This window comes from Sminthopsis crassicaudata, chromosome 4 (assembly GCF_048593235.1).
Source record: "Sminthopsis crassicaudata isolate SCR6 chromosome 4, ASM4859323v1, whole genome shotgun sequence".
Taxonomy (NCBI): domain Eukaryota; kingdom Metazoa; phylum Chordata; class Mammalia; order Dasyuromorphia; family Dasyuridae; genus Sminthopsis; species Sminthopsis crassicaudata.
Window position 1 is genome coordinate 427,644,995 of NC_133620.1, and position 15,149 is coordinate 427,660,143.

A 15,149-nucleotide genomic window follows, 5' to 3' on the forward strand; every position below is an offset into this window, starting at 1 on the left:
TATTCAGCCATTCTCCAATTGATGGGCATCCCCTCGGTTTCCAGTTTCTGGCCACCACAAAGAGGGCTGCCACAAACATTCTTACACATACAAGTTCCTTTCCTTTCTTTAAAATCTTTTTGGGATATAAGCCCAGTAGCAATGCTGCTGGATCAAAGGGTATGCACAGTTTGATAACTTTTTGAGCATAGTTCCAAATTGCTCTCCAGAATGGTTGGCTGTATTCACAATTCCAACAATGTATCAATGTCCCAATTTTCCCACATCCCCTCCAACATTCTACATTATCTTTCCCTGTCATTCTAGCCAATCTGACAGGTGTGTGGTGGTATCTCAGAGTTGTCTTAATTTGCATTTCTCTGATCAATAGTGATTTGGAACACTTTCATATGAGTGGAAATAGTTTCAATTTCATCATCTGAAAATTGTCTGTTCATATCCTTTGACTATCAATTGGAGAATGGCTTGATTTCTTATAAATTAGAGTCAATTCTCCATATGTTTTGGAAATGAGGCCTTTATCGGAACTTTTGACTGTAAAAATGTTTTCCCAGTTTATTACTTCCCTTCTAATCTTGTCTGCATTAGTTTTGTTTCTACAAAGCCTTTTTAATTTGATATAATCAAATTTTTCTATTTTGTTATCAATAATAACATCTTTAGTCTTTTCCACAGGTCTGAGAGGTAAACTATCCTATGCTTTTCTAATTTATTTATAATCTCATTCTTTATGCCTAGATCATGAACCCATTTTGACCTGAGCTTGGTGTATGGTGTTAAGTGTGGGTCAATGCCTAGTTTCTGCCATACTAATTTCCCCAGCAATTTTTGTCAAACAATGAGTTCTTATCCCAAAAACTGGGGTCTTTGGGTTTGTCAAACACTAGATTATTGAAGTTATTGGCTGTTTTTTCCTTTGAACCTAACCTATTTCACTGATCAACTAGTCTATTTCTTAGCCAATACCAAATGGTTTTGGTAATCACTGCTTTATAACATATATACATATATATATATTATTTATTTATATATTTATATTTATTTATATATTTATAATATATATATATATATATATATATACTTATATATTATATATATATAATATAATTTTAGCTACAGCTAGGCCACCTTCATTTGAATTTTTTTTCATTAATTCCCTTGAAATTCTTGACCTTTTGTTTTTCCATATGAACTTTGTTGTTATTTTTTCTAGGTCATTAAAATAGTTTTTTGGGAGTCTGATTGATATAGTGCTAAATAAATAGATTAGTTTAGGTAGTATTGTCATCTTTATTATATTTGCTCACCCAATCCAAGAGCATTTAATATTTTTCCAATTGGTTAGATCAGACTTAATTTGTGTGGAAAGTGTTTTGTTGTTTTGCTCATCTAGTTTCTGATTTTCCCTTGGCAGATAGATTCCTAAATATTTTATACTATCGGTAGTTATTTTAAATGGAATTTCTCTTTGTAGCTCTAACTGTTGGATTTTGTTAGTGATATATAAGAATGCTGATGATTTATGTGGGTTTATTTTGTATTCTGCAACTTTGCTAAAGGTGTGGATTATTTCTAATAGCTTTTTAGTAGAATCTTTGGGGTTCTATAAGTATACCATCATATCATCTACAAAGAGTGATAGTTTGGTTTCCTCATTACCTATTCTAATTCCTTTAATTTCTTTCTCATCTCTTATTGGCAAATCTAGCATTTCTAATACAATATTGAATAGTAATGGTGATAATGGGCAATCTTGTTTCACTCCTTATCTTATTGGGGATGGTTCAAGTTTATCCCCATTACATATGATGCTTACTGATGGATTTAAATAGATGCTACTAATTATTTTAAGGAAAAGTCCATTCATTCCTATACTCACAAGTGTGTTTAGTAGGAATGGATATTGGATTTTATCAAATGCTTTTTCTGCATCTATTGAGATGATCATATGATTTTTGTTAATTTGGTTGTTAATATGGCCAATTATACTGATAGTTTTCCTAATATTGAACCAGCCCTGCATACCTGGTATAAATCCTACTTGATCATGGTGTATTATCACGGGGATGATTTTCTGTAATCTTTTTTGCTAATATCTTAGTTAAGATTTTAGCATCAATATTCATTAAGGAAATTGGTCTATAGTTTTCTTTCTCAGTTTTCAACTTACCTGGTTTAGGTATCAGTACCATGTCTGTGTCATAAAAGGAATTTGGTAGGACTCTTTCATTCCCTAATTTTTCAAATAGTTTATATAACACTGGGGTTAATTGTTCTTTAAATATTTGGTAGAATTCACATGTCAATCCATCTGGTCCTGGGGATTTTTTCTTAGGGAACTGATAGCTTGTTCTATTTCTTTTTCTGAAATGGGACTATTTAAGCAATTTACTTCCTCCTCTGTTAATCTGGGAAGCCTATATTTTTGGAGGTATTCTTCCATTTCAGTTAGGTTATCAAATTTATTGCACAAAATTGGGCAAAGTAACTCCTTATTATTGCTTTAATTTCCTCTTCATTAGTGGAAAGTTTCCCCTTTTCATTTTTAAGACTAACAATTTTATTTTCCTCTTTCCTTTTTCTGATCAGATTTACCAAAGGTTTATCTATTTTATTGGTTTTTTCATAAAACCAACTCTTAGTTTTATTTATTAATTCAATAGTTTTTTTAAACTTTCAATATTATTAATTTCTCTTTTTAATTTTAGAATTTCAAGTTTAGTTAGTATTTGATTAGAGGTTTTTAATTTGGTCTTTTTTCTAGCTTTTTAAGTTGCAAGCCCAATTCATTGATCTTCTCTTTCTCTATTTTGTTCAAATAAGCCTCTAAAGATATAAAATGTCCCCTTATTACTCCTTTGGCTGCACCCCACAGATTTTGGTATGATGTCTCATCATTGTCATTATCTTGAGTGAAATTATTAATTGTGTCTATAAATTGCTGTTTCACCCAATCATTCTTTAAGATGAGATTGGTTTCCTTTCTTTAAGGGAAAAAAACTTTATCATGCATTCTATTTTTTATATCACAATCATTTTTTGATATTCCCCACTTCTACTCTGTTGAGTCTTACCTTGTAACAAAGATCAGTTTAGCAAAATAGTGTCTGAGGCTGACCAAGTATCTAACAGCAATCTGTACCAAAAGGAAGGAGGTGTGACTGATTCATCATTCATCTGGGATCAAGGTTGTCAATTTCCTTTTTAAAAAACATCAATACTGCTCTTTATTTTTCTATCATACTCATTTCTGGTTATAATCCTACTTTAATTTTAGGGGGGAAGAAACAATCTACTTTCAAAAGATTTAATATTCTTCTCAGTTTCTCTTATGAAGGTAGATTGGTCAGTATTTTGTCCTGGAACTGGCACTAGATGGGTACTAAAGCTCCTTAATTTTAACTTTCCCCATTTACAAAACAGAGAGCTAAACTACTTTATCCTAAAATTTCTCCTAGTCCCATGGGACAAAGATCAGGGGTATCTTGACAGGCTTCTTGGTGTCATGTTCTTAGTCTGGGGATGTTTTAGAAATCAAAGTAATGACTGTATGGACTGCAAATTCTCAGTTATGACTCACAACTCTTAGATATAGACTATGAAGGGAAGTCTATAAAAATTATATAAGTCCATAATATTATATAAGATTCATATAAATCTTAATAGTATGATACCATTGACCTGGCTTCTTTTCTTTGATGCTCTTGAGGCTGCCAAAAGGAGAGACCAGACCCAGTTGAGGTGATTAGGAACATTGGTTTATTGGGAGGAATGGAGAAAGGGGAAAAGGTAGGATAAATACTCAGAATTTGGGATTGGATTCAAGTGAGAAGAAAAGATATATAAAATTGAGGGATGGCTCTGGCTCTTATTAAGAGTCAGTAATGAAAGCTGTCACCTCTTGCCTCAACCAGTGAAGGCGGTCTATTTGAATTCATGTTACAATGAGTTTAAGGGGATGGAAAAGAAAGAAGGGAGAGACAATCTAGCTCCATTTGGCCCTATAGATTAAACCAAAGAGATCTGAGATGTAAAAAAGCAAATTTAGGATGACGTTAGGAAAAGATCATCATAATCAAGCTGGCTCAAAGCAGAATGAGCCGCGTCAAGAGGCAGTGGACTCCCCTCAATGGAGGTCTTTAAATCACTGGGTAGGGGACACTGTCAAGACATTCCTTTAAGTATATACTGGAGTACAAAGCTCCTGAGGTTCCTTTGGGAAATTCTAGAGATTTTGAAATCTTCTTGTCTTTCTTCTCTGGGACAAAGTGAAAAAACAGGGTGGGTCGACTCCAGAGGAGAAGAATGGAAAAACAAAAGAGAAATTTCCAACTGTGAGAAATGGGAGTGGGAGAAAAGGGGTGTCCTCCAATCTGTTGCTCTGCTTAGTCCTTCTCAACTGTCTGGAAAGGAAAGGGAATATAAAGAATGAGCTCTCATGGTGGCCTTCCTATGGGTAGCTGCTTAGATATAGTTTTGTGTGTGTGTGTGTGTGTGTGTGTGTGTGTGTGTGTGTGTATTTATGTACCTAATATTATACAGTTGTATATGGTGTTGGTCTCAGAGCCTGCACCAACATCCCCCCTCCAAAGGTTCCCAGGGGTTTATGGCTGGGCCCTGACACTCACAGTCAGAACAATCTCACGCTGGGTTAGAGGGCACACATAATCACACTTCTACCCCTCCATGCACACACCTCATAGCAACAGACCTGGATCTAGTCCCCCCAAGAGCTGGCTCACTGCTTTCCTGAAACATCTCATCTTGCTGGGGTTAGTAGGGATTGGGATGGTTTGAGAGCTTCTCTGGGTTAGCAATGACCAAGATAAATGGCTGACTTCCAGTACCCTGCCTTGTGCCATTTTCAGCTCAGTACATGTCTACTATGAAACTTAAGTAGGGCTCATATTTGTGGGAATGTCTAGAAGGGTCTGGGGCTGAAGGGTGAGGGGAGCACAAAGTCAGGAAGAGTTCTTGGGCTTCTAGGAAGGGCCTTGGTAGTGGGTGAGAGATGGGGCTCCCTAGCCTGGGACAGTCTCCAATGTCAGTGGAGGTAGAACAGGGCCTCAGAGATCTGATCTGTCTGCTTCAGTCTTCTCAGTACCTCGGAGATTTGTGGGGGTGACTTCTAGGTTGCTTTGCCTCATGCCCCCTATATATAATGATGGGGTTCAAGAAGAGGTTAGGAGAAGCCTAAAGGTTGGGGTCCTTGATGGGAGAGCTAGAGTTATTTAAAATTTTAGAAACCTGTATGACTGTCCTACAGCTGGTAATTTGGCCTCTCCCCCTGCCTACAGCTCAGCAGGCCAGGCAGATGAGGCTATTTTCATTTGCTAGACTGTGGGGGCAAGGGACACTAGCTAAGGAAGGGTCAAGATGTATGGGGGCAGGGGACAGCTTGTTCCAACTTTGAGAACACTGTCTGCTCGTTCCCAGAAGGACAGCAGTTAGTGTCCTTGAAGCACAGTGATGCTCCATTCAAGGAAGGAGAGATGCAGGAAGGGAGGGACAGGGCAAGAGAGAAAGAAAGTAAGAAAGATAAGTGGGGGAAGGGGAGAGAAAGGAAAGGAATGGGATGGAAGAGGAAAGACAGAGAGACACAGAAGCAGAGACAGAGACTCAGAGAGACACAAAAAGAGACAGACTCAGAGAGAGACAGGAGAGACACAAAAACAGAGAGACTCAGAGAGAGACAGAGACAGAGAAAGACTCAGAGAGAGACACATACACTTAAAGATACACAGACAGACTGAGACAGACAGAGAGACACACAAAGACACAAGAGACAGAGATATGGAGAGAGAACAACCATAGGATTCTAGATTCTAGCTAGAAAGCACCTGAGTGTTCATTTGAGCCGAGCACTATCATTTTACAAATGAAGAAACCTGATGTTATATACAGGAAGTGGAATAATTAGGATTTGAATGCAGATTATCTGACTCTAAAACTAGTGCTTTGCTCCACAGTGTTTTAGGGATTTGAGCTCTAAGTGTCTAGCCCACTACCATCTTCCCCAGGCTGGTGAAAGACCTGTCCCCACTGTCTTGGATCCTTGAGCGATAGATTCCTAGAGGGAGATAGAGTTGTGGACCTGTAATAGATGTGAAACAAATCAGGGGAGCAGCCCTGGGTTTCTAGGAGGTGGCCCCTGGGCCATTCAAAGCTCAGACCAACTCCTAAAGAGCTTCTACAGCTGTCTCTATCCTTCCTCATTCTACATTTTCTCTCTCCACCTATAAGCAGACAGACCCAGATTCATACACATATACACATACAAACACACATGTTAATATATACCTCCAGAGGGTTTGACCCAGGAGAGTAGAAATCTGGTCAAAACTTCGAAGTTGAGGGAGCCTGGGTAGAGGCCTTGGATAAAAGGGATTTGATGTAAGGTACAGTGCTTGTGCTCTTTTTTCTTTCTCCATATATGAGGGGCTTCTTCTCTGCTCCATCCCCTCGCCCCCCTGCAATACTGAACTCTAACTTACCTTGACTGGCTCATGATGGATTTCGGGGAGCTTCCAGCCATCATAAAAGGTGGGTGTGTAGGCTGGGGGTATGGCTTCATCAGATGGCCAATTATTTCTACAGAAAGAGAATGATCTTAGTATTCACCCTACCAAACTGGTCTCACATTAGAGGGTCCTTGGAAGATGTCAGTTACCTGTTTAATGCACCCAGAATCCCCCTCCCAGAACAGAGGAATGCATTAAAGATTCATAACAAAGCAATTCCCAACAACTAGGGAGAGAAGGTGGGCTACAGTGCAAAGAGTTCTGGATATAAAGTGGATCCAAGTCCCATCCCTTGTTTGTATTTACTACCCATGGAGCAAGGGCTGAAAAATCACTCTATTTTGGGTTTCTCTATAAAATGAGGGACTGAGTGTGGATTGAGAATTCTCTTCTCTTTGTGTTTACTGGTCTCTGTGGGCAGTCTGATGAAACTTATGGGTCGCTTCTCAGAAGAATGCTTTTAAATGAACAAAATGAAATACATAGGATAATGGAGAAAACCAATGATATTGAAAAATTATCAGATTATGAAAAAAAGAACCCAAACCCAAATTCACAGACTTAAGAATCCTTGGATCATCTACAAGGCTCTATCTAACCCCAAATTTATGATTTCATATAAACAGATTTATTCATTTTTGAGACAATATTTGCCCATGATTTATTCTTTTCCCCCCCTTTTTTATTTCTTTTTATTTTTGGAGGGAATCGGGATTAAGTGACTTGCTCAGGGTTGACATAGGTCAAGTGTCTGAGGTTACATTTGAATTCAGGTACTCAGGACTCCAGGGCTGGTACTTTATCCAAACTGTGCATTTTTAAATGCTCTTATTACCATGTACAATAGTCATACAAATTTATGACTAGTACAATTATGTACTATTCCATAGTTTCAGCAAGACAAAGATGGCAACATTTTTGTCCTTGTTTCTGAAATAAGATACTGTGAAGATGGATAGCTCTACATGCCTCCTCCACATATCTACCAGAAAGAAAAGTGGCAAAAATTATCCTAAGTCTTTCTCATTTTTGTACCTAATTCTTCCGGAACAAATTGGATACATTTCTGCCCCTGGAGGGAGATGATAGTGAGGGAAGGTGGTGCTAGATAATGTCCAGGATCTTTTCAGCTCTGAGATTCTATGATTTAGGATTAGGGTTCTCCTTCCTTCATTTCTGAGTATACATTTCTCACCTCTGAACCCTCATATTCAGCCTAGCTTTCTGTGTTTACCTTAAAGTTCCCCAGGGAAGAAATTTGAAAGTAACAATGGGATGTATTATGGGAGATTAGCTGCCATTAATTAGGAGGATAATTTCATTTCTATGGACCTCTGTTTCTTAATCTGAAAAATAGGCTTGGTGGTAGGGGCTTGCAAGAGAGGTGGCCTAAATTATACCTAAATTTCCATTCAGATTGAAAATTCTACAGTGTTGTGGTCGGAATAGAATCACTGGGCCCAGGTCTCACCGTGATATATTCCAAGCAATGTCAAGTTCTTTCCAGTACTCAATCTGGTTGTTTTCCAGGTTCTTTTTCAGCAGATTTATGGCATTGTCTGTCAGCAAGGGAGAGTTTATTTGTTTTGGCAGGGTTTTGCCATCAGGGCAATAATAAATGACCTAGGAGATGGTAGAAGGTATGGAAGATAGAATTAGAAATCCTACTCCGCCAATCACAATTAGATTTCCTTAAGCTTATCTCTGTTTTAAGGGCCTATGCTTGCCTACAAGCAGGATGATAGCATCCTATTGGGTCAAAAAGGCACAAAAGTAGTGTGGGGCCTGAGTCTGTTTCTCCCCTAAGATGGAGGGGTCACTCTCTCCATAGCTACTTCACAAGGTATGGTCTGCATATAAATGCAAGAGACTCATGTATAAGCATGTTCAGAGACTCCTGCTCCATTCTACCAGCCTGTGACTACTTTCTTCTCGGGTCTGCCCATGAAGACTATTTACCTTATATTTCTCTCTCATCTCTAGGAGTTCTTGGTATCAAAGACAATGGCTTGGTTCTGTAGCTCTGTCTAGCTCTGGGGATTATATTTTTTCCAAACCAAGAATTGATGTGAAAAAGGATACTCTCTTTGCAAATATTTTTAGAATGATTTCTTTTCTCAAAATCATCATTGCCCTGGAAATCTGAAGATGTTCAGTCAAGAAGCAAGAAAGGGTAAGGGAGAGGGATAGTATACTCTCCACCCTTGACTTCCACCTCTGCCCTTGACCTCCATCCTCTACCCTTGACCTCCATCCTCTACCCTTGACCTCCATCCTCTGCTATTTTTGCTTTGCTTTGTTCAAATTAGCCTTCTGTCCTCTTCTCCTGGATTTCAGTTCTTCCCTCCTGCCCCCCCCATCTTCTCCTTCTATCATATTCACTGACCACTTCTGACATTCCTACTCACATATTCCAGAGACTGGAAGAAGCTGCAGACTAATTCTTGGACACTGGACTGTTCCAGGAAGTGGCTTGTCTTCCCCTGGAACACAAAAAGGTAACCCCCCTCCTCCTACAGCCAATACTCCAGAGAGGGAATGGAAGTGCTTGGACACCATTCTCTATTTATGAATAGCCAACTCACTGGAAACCCAGGCATAGAGAGGGCAATATAGGGGTACTGTGATGGATTTTGCAGTGAAGAGGGCTAAGAGGTAGAAGCTGATTTTGGAAAGAAGCTATAGAGAATAATTAGGATTCATAATGGGAGTGGGTGAAGGATGAGGTGGAGTTGGATTTGGGAGGGAAGAAACAGGAGGAGGAGATTGGCTCCAGGACTCTTCCCACCAAGGGTTGACCTACCAAGAGATTGAAGGCATACTTGATCTTCTGGAAGTAGTCTATGTACTGGGGGACTGGGAGATATACTGTGAGGGGGGAGGGGGAAAGGGATAGATCACACAGAGCAATTCCCAGGTAGCCTTTCCCTTATTTCTGAGTGTACATTTCTCACCTCTAAACCCTCATATTCACTCCACTCTTCCGAGTCTATCTTGAAGGATTATTGTGAGAGGTAAATAAAATCATGCATGCAAGGTGCTTCTATATCTTAAAGTATTTTTTAAATTTCCAGTGATAATTACGATTTCTAAGTGCCCCACCATCCATGACTTCAATTCTCACCCTTTTGCTCTTCTCTTTTCTTGGTTTTTTCCATCACTTTTTTCACAAATATAATGAGATCATCCTTGACATGAATCAGGATCTCCTATAACCAGGAAGGAGCCCTTGACTTTGAGCAGGTAGTTAGTCCCAGCCCCATACTCTGTTTCTAGGATCTTTCCAGTCTTGGAAATCTCCACTTTGGTTCCTTCCCATCCTCAAGCCTTGTTGCATTCCCAGGAAAGGAGGAAAAGGTCCCAGATAAGCTAGAGTCCTTTCTTTGTTATCGTATCTTATCCCACCCTTTCTATCCAGTTGCCCCACTTCTGAGCCTCCTCCTTTGGGTAGATACCATCTCTCTAGCTAGGTTCTGGTAATCTCTCTGGAACATCTGGAACAGGACTTGTGATTCATGACACTTGTTCAAGTCGAAAGGTTGGGGCCTGTAATAATCAGAGTTCATAGAGATGGTTACATAATTACTGGCATGGTTCTGGGTCCAAGAAGTCTGCTGAAACACAGGAAATTTTAATACCTTATGTCCTCTTCTTCCTTTATCCTCTTCTGTAGATTAGTTCATGGGAAAAGGGTGGGAAGAAGATGCAGATGAAGTTAATGAGCTACAAATGGGGATCTTTTCACTTAATTCTGCTCACATCCAGGCTTGAAAGGATTCTCTATCCTATCATCCCTGACTCTTTCTCCCAAAATCCTGGCCCTGGAATATCAGGATGGGGGACAGTTGGATATAAGGAAGGAAACACATGTTTATTAAGCACCTACTGAGTGTCCCATGTTGTGCTGTGTTTTTTAAAAAAATATATTATCCTATTTAATCCCCAGAATCACGCTGAGAGATTATTATCCTATTTTTATTATTACTATTATTTTCCTAATTTTACAGTTGCGTAAACTGAGGCAAGCAGAGACAAAATAACTTATCCTGGGTCACAGTGTCTGAGGAAGAATTTGAACTGTGAAGACTTACTCATGTATAGTTTTCTCTTGTTATTTAACATTTCATTTGATCTGAGCTGAGCCTAGCTTAAATCACTTGCCCAAGGTCACATAGTTTGGTAAATGAGTGAGCTGGGCATCGAGCCCAGGTACAATCTCCTTTGTACCGAACTTCAGAATTAGGGGACTGTATTAGAGACAGGGTAGAAAGAAGAAGAATTTATGAAACAGAGAAGAGAAAAGAACTGTTACTAGTTGTTTGGGAAACCAAGATACTCCTCTGTGAAATGTTCATTAATAATAGAGACGTATTTCTAGTCCAAAATGCATTTGAGAGATCAAGACCACCTCATTCAAATACCTCATTTGATTGGATTAAATGACCCCTTTGATCTTTTCCAATCCTAGGACTCCCTACCCAATGCTTTCATTTTCTTCCATCCATTCTGGGCATGAATCTCTCCCTGTTGAAACCTCACATCCATTCCACCGTTGCCCACCTATCTCAGCCCACCTCTATTTTCTCATGATATCCCTTTTTTGCATTGAGTTCTATCAAATCCCCTCCCCTCTCTGCCTTTCTTCTGCATATCTCAAAATCATAACCCATTTCTTCCCTCTATTTCCTGGTTCTGAATAAAAATCAGACTCTTCCTGGACTCCCTGTACCAGCTCCTCTATCCAAAACTCCCTTAAAGGCTTGATTTTCACCTATTTCTCCACAATTTAAGTTTGCCACTCAGTTCATTCTGTGACTTCTGACCCACTTTGGCTCTGATTTCATCACTCAAATGAGGAAACTGTTCTCTCAAAAAGCACTAAAAGATTCCCTTCCAAATCCAAGTCTTTTCTTAGTTTTGGTTCTTTTTGATCTTTCTTGAACATGTCCAGCAAATATTTATTAAGCTCCCACTATTGCAAGGCATTATGCTATGCCCTGGGGGCCTGAGGGCAAAAGGAAAGCAATAAGTCTGGCTTTCAGAAATTTGCATTAGACATGTAATTTGACAGTATTCTTCATTTGTTCTGGTTTTACTTTTTCAGCTTCTCTTTGATTTCACTAATTATCTCCTTTCCATCCTCCTTATAGACCTCTCTTTTCCTTCTTCAACTATCTGTTTGGGAATGTCTCCAAGTTTCTGTTCCTAGTCACAGGCACAGGCTGAGATGCTTTCTATGTTCTTTTTGGGTGTGTACCCATTTCCAAAACTGCAATTCTCAGCTTTATGATGATGACTTGCAAAAACTGCATCTTCATCTTTGACCTCTCAACTACATTTTGAGCTAGGAAAATCAATTTCTGTTCAAAAGCCCTGAATTTTTTCAATTTTTTTTTCCAACTACACGTAAAATTTTTTAACATTTGTTTTTAGGAAATTTGAGTTCCAAATTCTTTCTGTTCCTCTCAACCCAGGCACCATTAAGAATGCAAGCAATTTTATATAGGCTATACAAGTGCAGTCATTTGAAATATATTTCCATGTTAACCAAAAAAACACCCCCAAAACGAACAACAAAACTAAAAAACAAACTGAAAAAGCAAAAAACAAAACAAAACAAACAAATACCCCATAAAGGTTTAAAAAAGTATGCATTCAAATTCCATCTGTTCTTTCTCTGCAAGTGGATAGCATTTTTCATCAGATATCCTTTGGAATTATCTTAGATGTTGCATTCTAAGAATATTTAAGTCATTCACAGTTGATCATTATACAATATTGCTTTTAGTTTGTACAATGTTTTCCTGTTCTGCTCACTTCACTTTGCATCAGTTCATGTAAATCTTCCCAGGATTTTCTGAAACCATCTTGGTCATCATAATTAAAGCACAATAGTATTCCATCACAATCTTATACCACAACTTGTTTAGCCTTCTCCAATTGAAGGTTACGCCTCCAATTTCCAATTCTTTGTCACCATAAAAAAGCTACTATACATATTTTTGTATACATAGGGCTTTCCCTCATGCTTTTAAAAATTTCTTTGGATACAAATTTAGTAGTATTATTGCTGGGTTAAAGAGTATGCATGGTTTTATAACTCTTTGGACATACTTCCAGATTGTTTTCCAGAATGGTTGGATTAGTTTGCAATTCCACCAACAGTATATTAGTGTCTCAGTTTTCCCACATCTCCTTCAACATTATTGTTTTCTTTTTCAGTCATATTAGCCACTCGGATATGAGTAAGGTGGTACTTTAGAGCTGTTTTAACTTTCATTTATATGATTAATAGTGGAAGCAGCTAGGTGGTACAGTGGATAGAGCACCAGCCCTGAAGTTAGGAGGACCTGAGTTCAAATTTGACCTCAGATACTTAATACTCCTTAGCTGTAGGATCCTGGACAAGTCACTTAACCCTAATTGCCTCAGGGAAAATAAGTAAATAAATAAATAAAGTATGATTAATAGTGATTTAGAGCATTGTCCATATGACTAGAGAGAGCTTTGATTTCTTCCTCTGAAAACAGCTTATTCATATTCTTTGACCATTTATCAATTGTGGAATGACTTGTATTTTTATAAATTTAACTCAGTTCTCTGTATATTTCAGAAATGAGGAAAGGCCTGAATTTTTGTTCCAACTCTGCTATTAACTAGTTGTGTGACCTTGTACACAGATCAAAGGGCATATAACTAAGTCCTTGGGCCCTTGATTTCCTTATCTACCATATTTTGGATGGCTCTTTGGATTATTAAGATTTTTAATTCTATCATTTTACTGGATGCTTAAACTATAATCAAAATATTTATCTCTAACTGACTTTCCAAAGAAGTCTATTTTTATTACTATGACTGCCACTCTCCTAATTTTTCAGGCTAGAAACTCTGCCACCATTTTGACACCTCTCTCTCTTTCATCCTCTATATACCATCTGTGATCAAATCTTACCATTTTTTCTGTATTTGCCTCTTTGATTCCCTCTTTTCCCACTTCCATTGCCATCACCCTAGTGCGTACATACTCTCAGCTTCTTAATTGGTCCTAATTTTGTCTTCATTTTATCTTGAATACTTGCTTCAAATTAATCTTCATAAACTTGTCATGATGTCGCTAATCAATTTAAAAGCCTTTCATGTATTCATTGTTTCTTCTTTGTAAAATTCCAGTTCCTTTGCCTCTATATTCTAGAGTACACTCCCCACCCAATATTCAATCTTATGTTTCATTGTTTAGGGAAGAGAAGAGAATATCGTCAATTACCTTCTACTATCATTTTTTATAAATATTATCTCACTTGAGATTCACAACAATTCTGGGATATAGGTGCAGTTATTATCACCATTTTACAGTTGAGAAAACTGAACCAGACATAGGTTAAGTGACTTGCCCAAACTCAAACAGCTAATAAGTGTCTGAAGCTGGATTTGAACTCAGATTTTCCTGAGACTAGACTGAGCATCTTATCCATTTTTCTCCTCTATGAAAGTTCTCTTATTACTTACTCTAGCTCCTATTGATCTCTCTGTCTTTGTGTCTCTGTCTCTGTCTGTCTGTCTGTATTTTCCCTCAGCTTTTTACCTTTTAATTACTCTTGATCATTTCTAATCTGTCATTGTGGTTTCCCAATTGGATTATAAACTTCTTAGAAGTAGGGACTTCTCTAGGATTTCTACTCCAGGATTGTATTCTGTTATAAACTGAATAAACTTGAATTTGAATTGAAAGCCTGGCTGGAAATATTGGATATTAGTAGTAGATATGTTCAGGTTGGAAGAGATGACCTTTGTGGTCTTGATTCAGTGATCTGGGGGAATAATTACCTCCACATTATGCATTTTGTCTTCTTTGCTGCAATTCAATGATGTGTTGTTAGGATTGCTGCACCTGGTACCCAAAATGAACACAAAGGAAGATGTCATCAGAAAATGGTAAAGTTGGGGACTGAGAAGGGGTCAGAGTATGGGGAGAAGAACAGGGTAGTGCTGGCCAAAGCAGAAGATACCCACTAAAGAGAGGATTGTAAGGGAAAACAGAAAAGATGGCTAGGAAGGAGAAAGGGGGCAGGAGGAAGAGAGTTGGAAACCAATCTGGAGACCCTTAGAACTTACTCATCATCATTCCTCTCCTGTGTTGGATACTGGGGGGGAGAGACAGAGATAGAGACAGAGACAGAGACAGAGAGAGAGAGAGAGAGAGAGAGAGAGAGAGAGAGAGAAAGAGAGAGAGAGAGAGAGAGAGAGAGAGAGAGAGAGAGAGAGAGAGAGAGAGAGAGAGAGAGAGAGAGAGAGAGAGAGAATATCAATAATGATCCTAAGAACCTGTGAACAGATGAACAAATGGAAAACTTTCATCACCTGATAAGGTCTTCTGAAGATCCCCGTAGTTGGATGTTCTGTACCATATTATGGTGATGTGATTTTGAGAATAAAAGAGAATAAAAGACAACAATCAACTTGTAACCTTGGGAAATGATGGCTCCATGGAGGTGGCAAAGGACGGTGGAAGAAGGGATATGAAGAAAGAAGATCAGAGTTCCTCTCTTCCTTTGCTTCAGTCCCACTTTTACTCTTCTTCCTCTTTGCTCTGCCCCTTTCCCTTTCCTTTCCCTATTTTCTGCCATCATT

At 38.4% G+C, this 15,149-nt stretch overlaps 1 protein-coding gene across 1 annotated transcript in view; it reads right to left on the bottom strand.

Moving 5' to 3' along the window:
• Positions 1 to 3,736: 3,736 nt before the first annotated feature.
• Positions 3,737 to 15,149, bottom strand: part of LOC141539755 (epidermal growth factor receptor kinase substrate 8-like protein 3) — a 12,760-nt gene continuing 1,347 nt past the window's right edge. The window contains exons 2-10 of the mRNA XM_074262934.1: positions 14,346 to 14,409; positions 10,160 to 10,188; positions 9,977 to 10,067; positions 9,646 to 9,730; positions 9,325 to 9,389; positions 8,930 to 9,004; positions 7,993 to 8,144; positions 6,495 to 6,591; positions 3,737 to 4,403 (exon numbers count right to left, since the gene is read on the bottom strand). Coding sequence (XP_074119035.1) covers positions 4,386 to 4,403; positions 6,495 to 6,591; positions 7,993 to 8,144; positions 8,930 to 9,004; positions 9,325 to 9,389; positions 9,646 to 9,730; positions 9,977 to 10,067; positions 10,160 to 10,188; positions 14,346 to 14,360 — 627 coding nt within the window. The 5' untranslated portion in view covers positions 14,361 to 14,409 and the 3' untranslated portion in view covers positions 3,737 to 4,385. The remainder of the gene's footprint in view (positions 4,404 to 6,494; positions 6,592 to 7,992; positions 8,145 to 8,929; positions 9,005 to 9,324; positions 9,390 to 9,645; positions 9,731 to 9,976; positions 10,068 to 10,159; positions 10,189 to 14,345; positions 14,410 to 15,149) is intronic.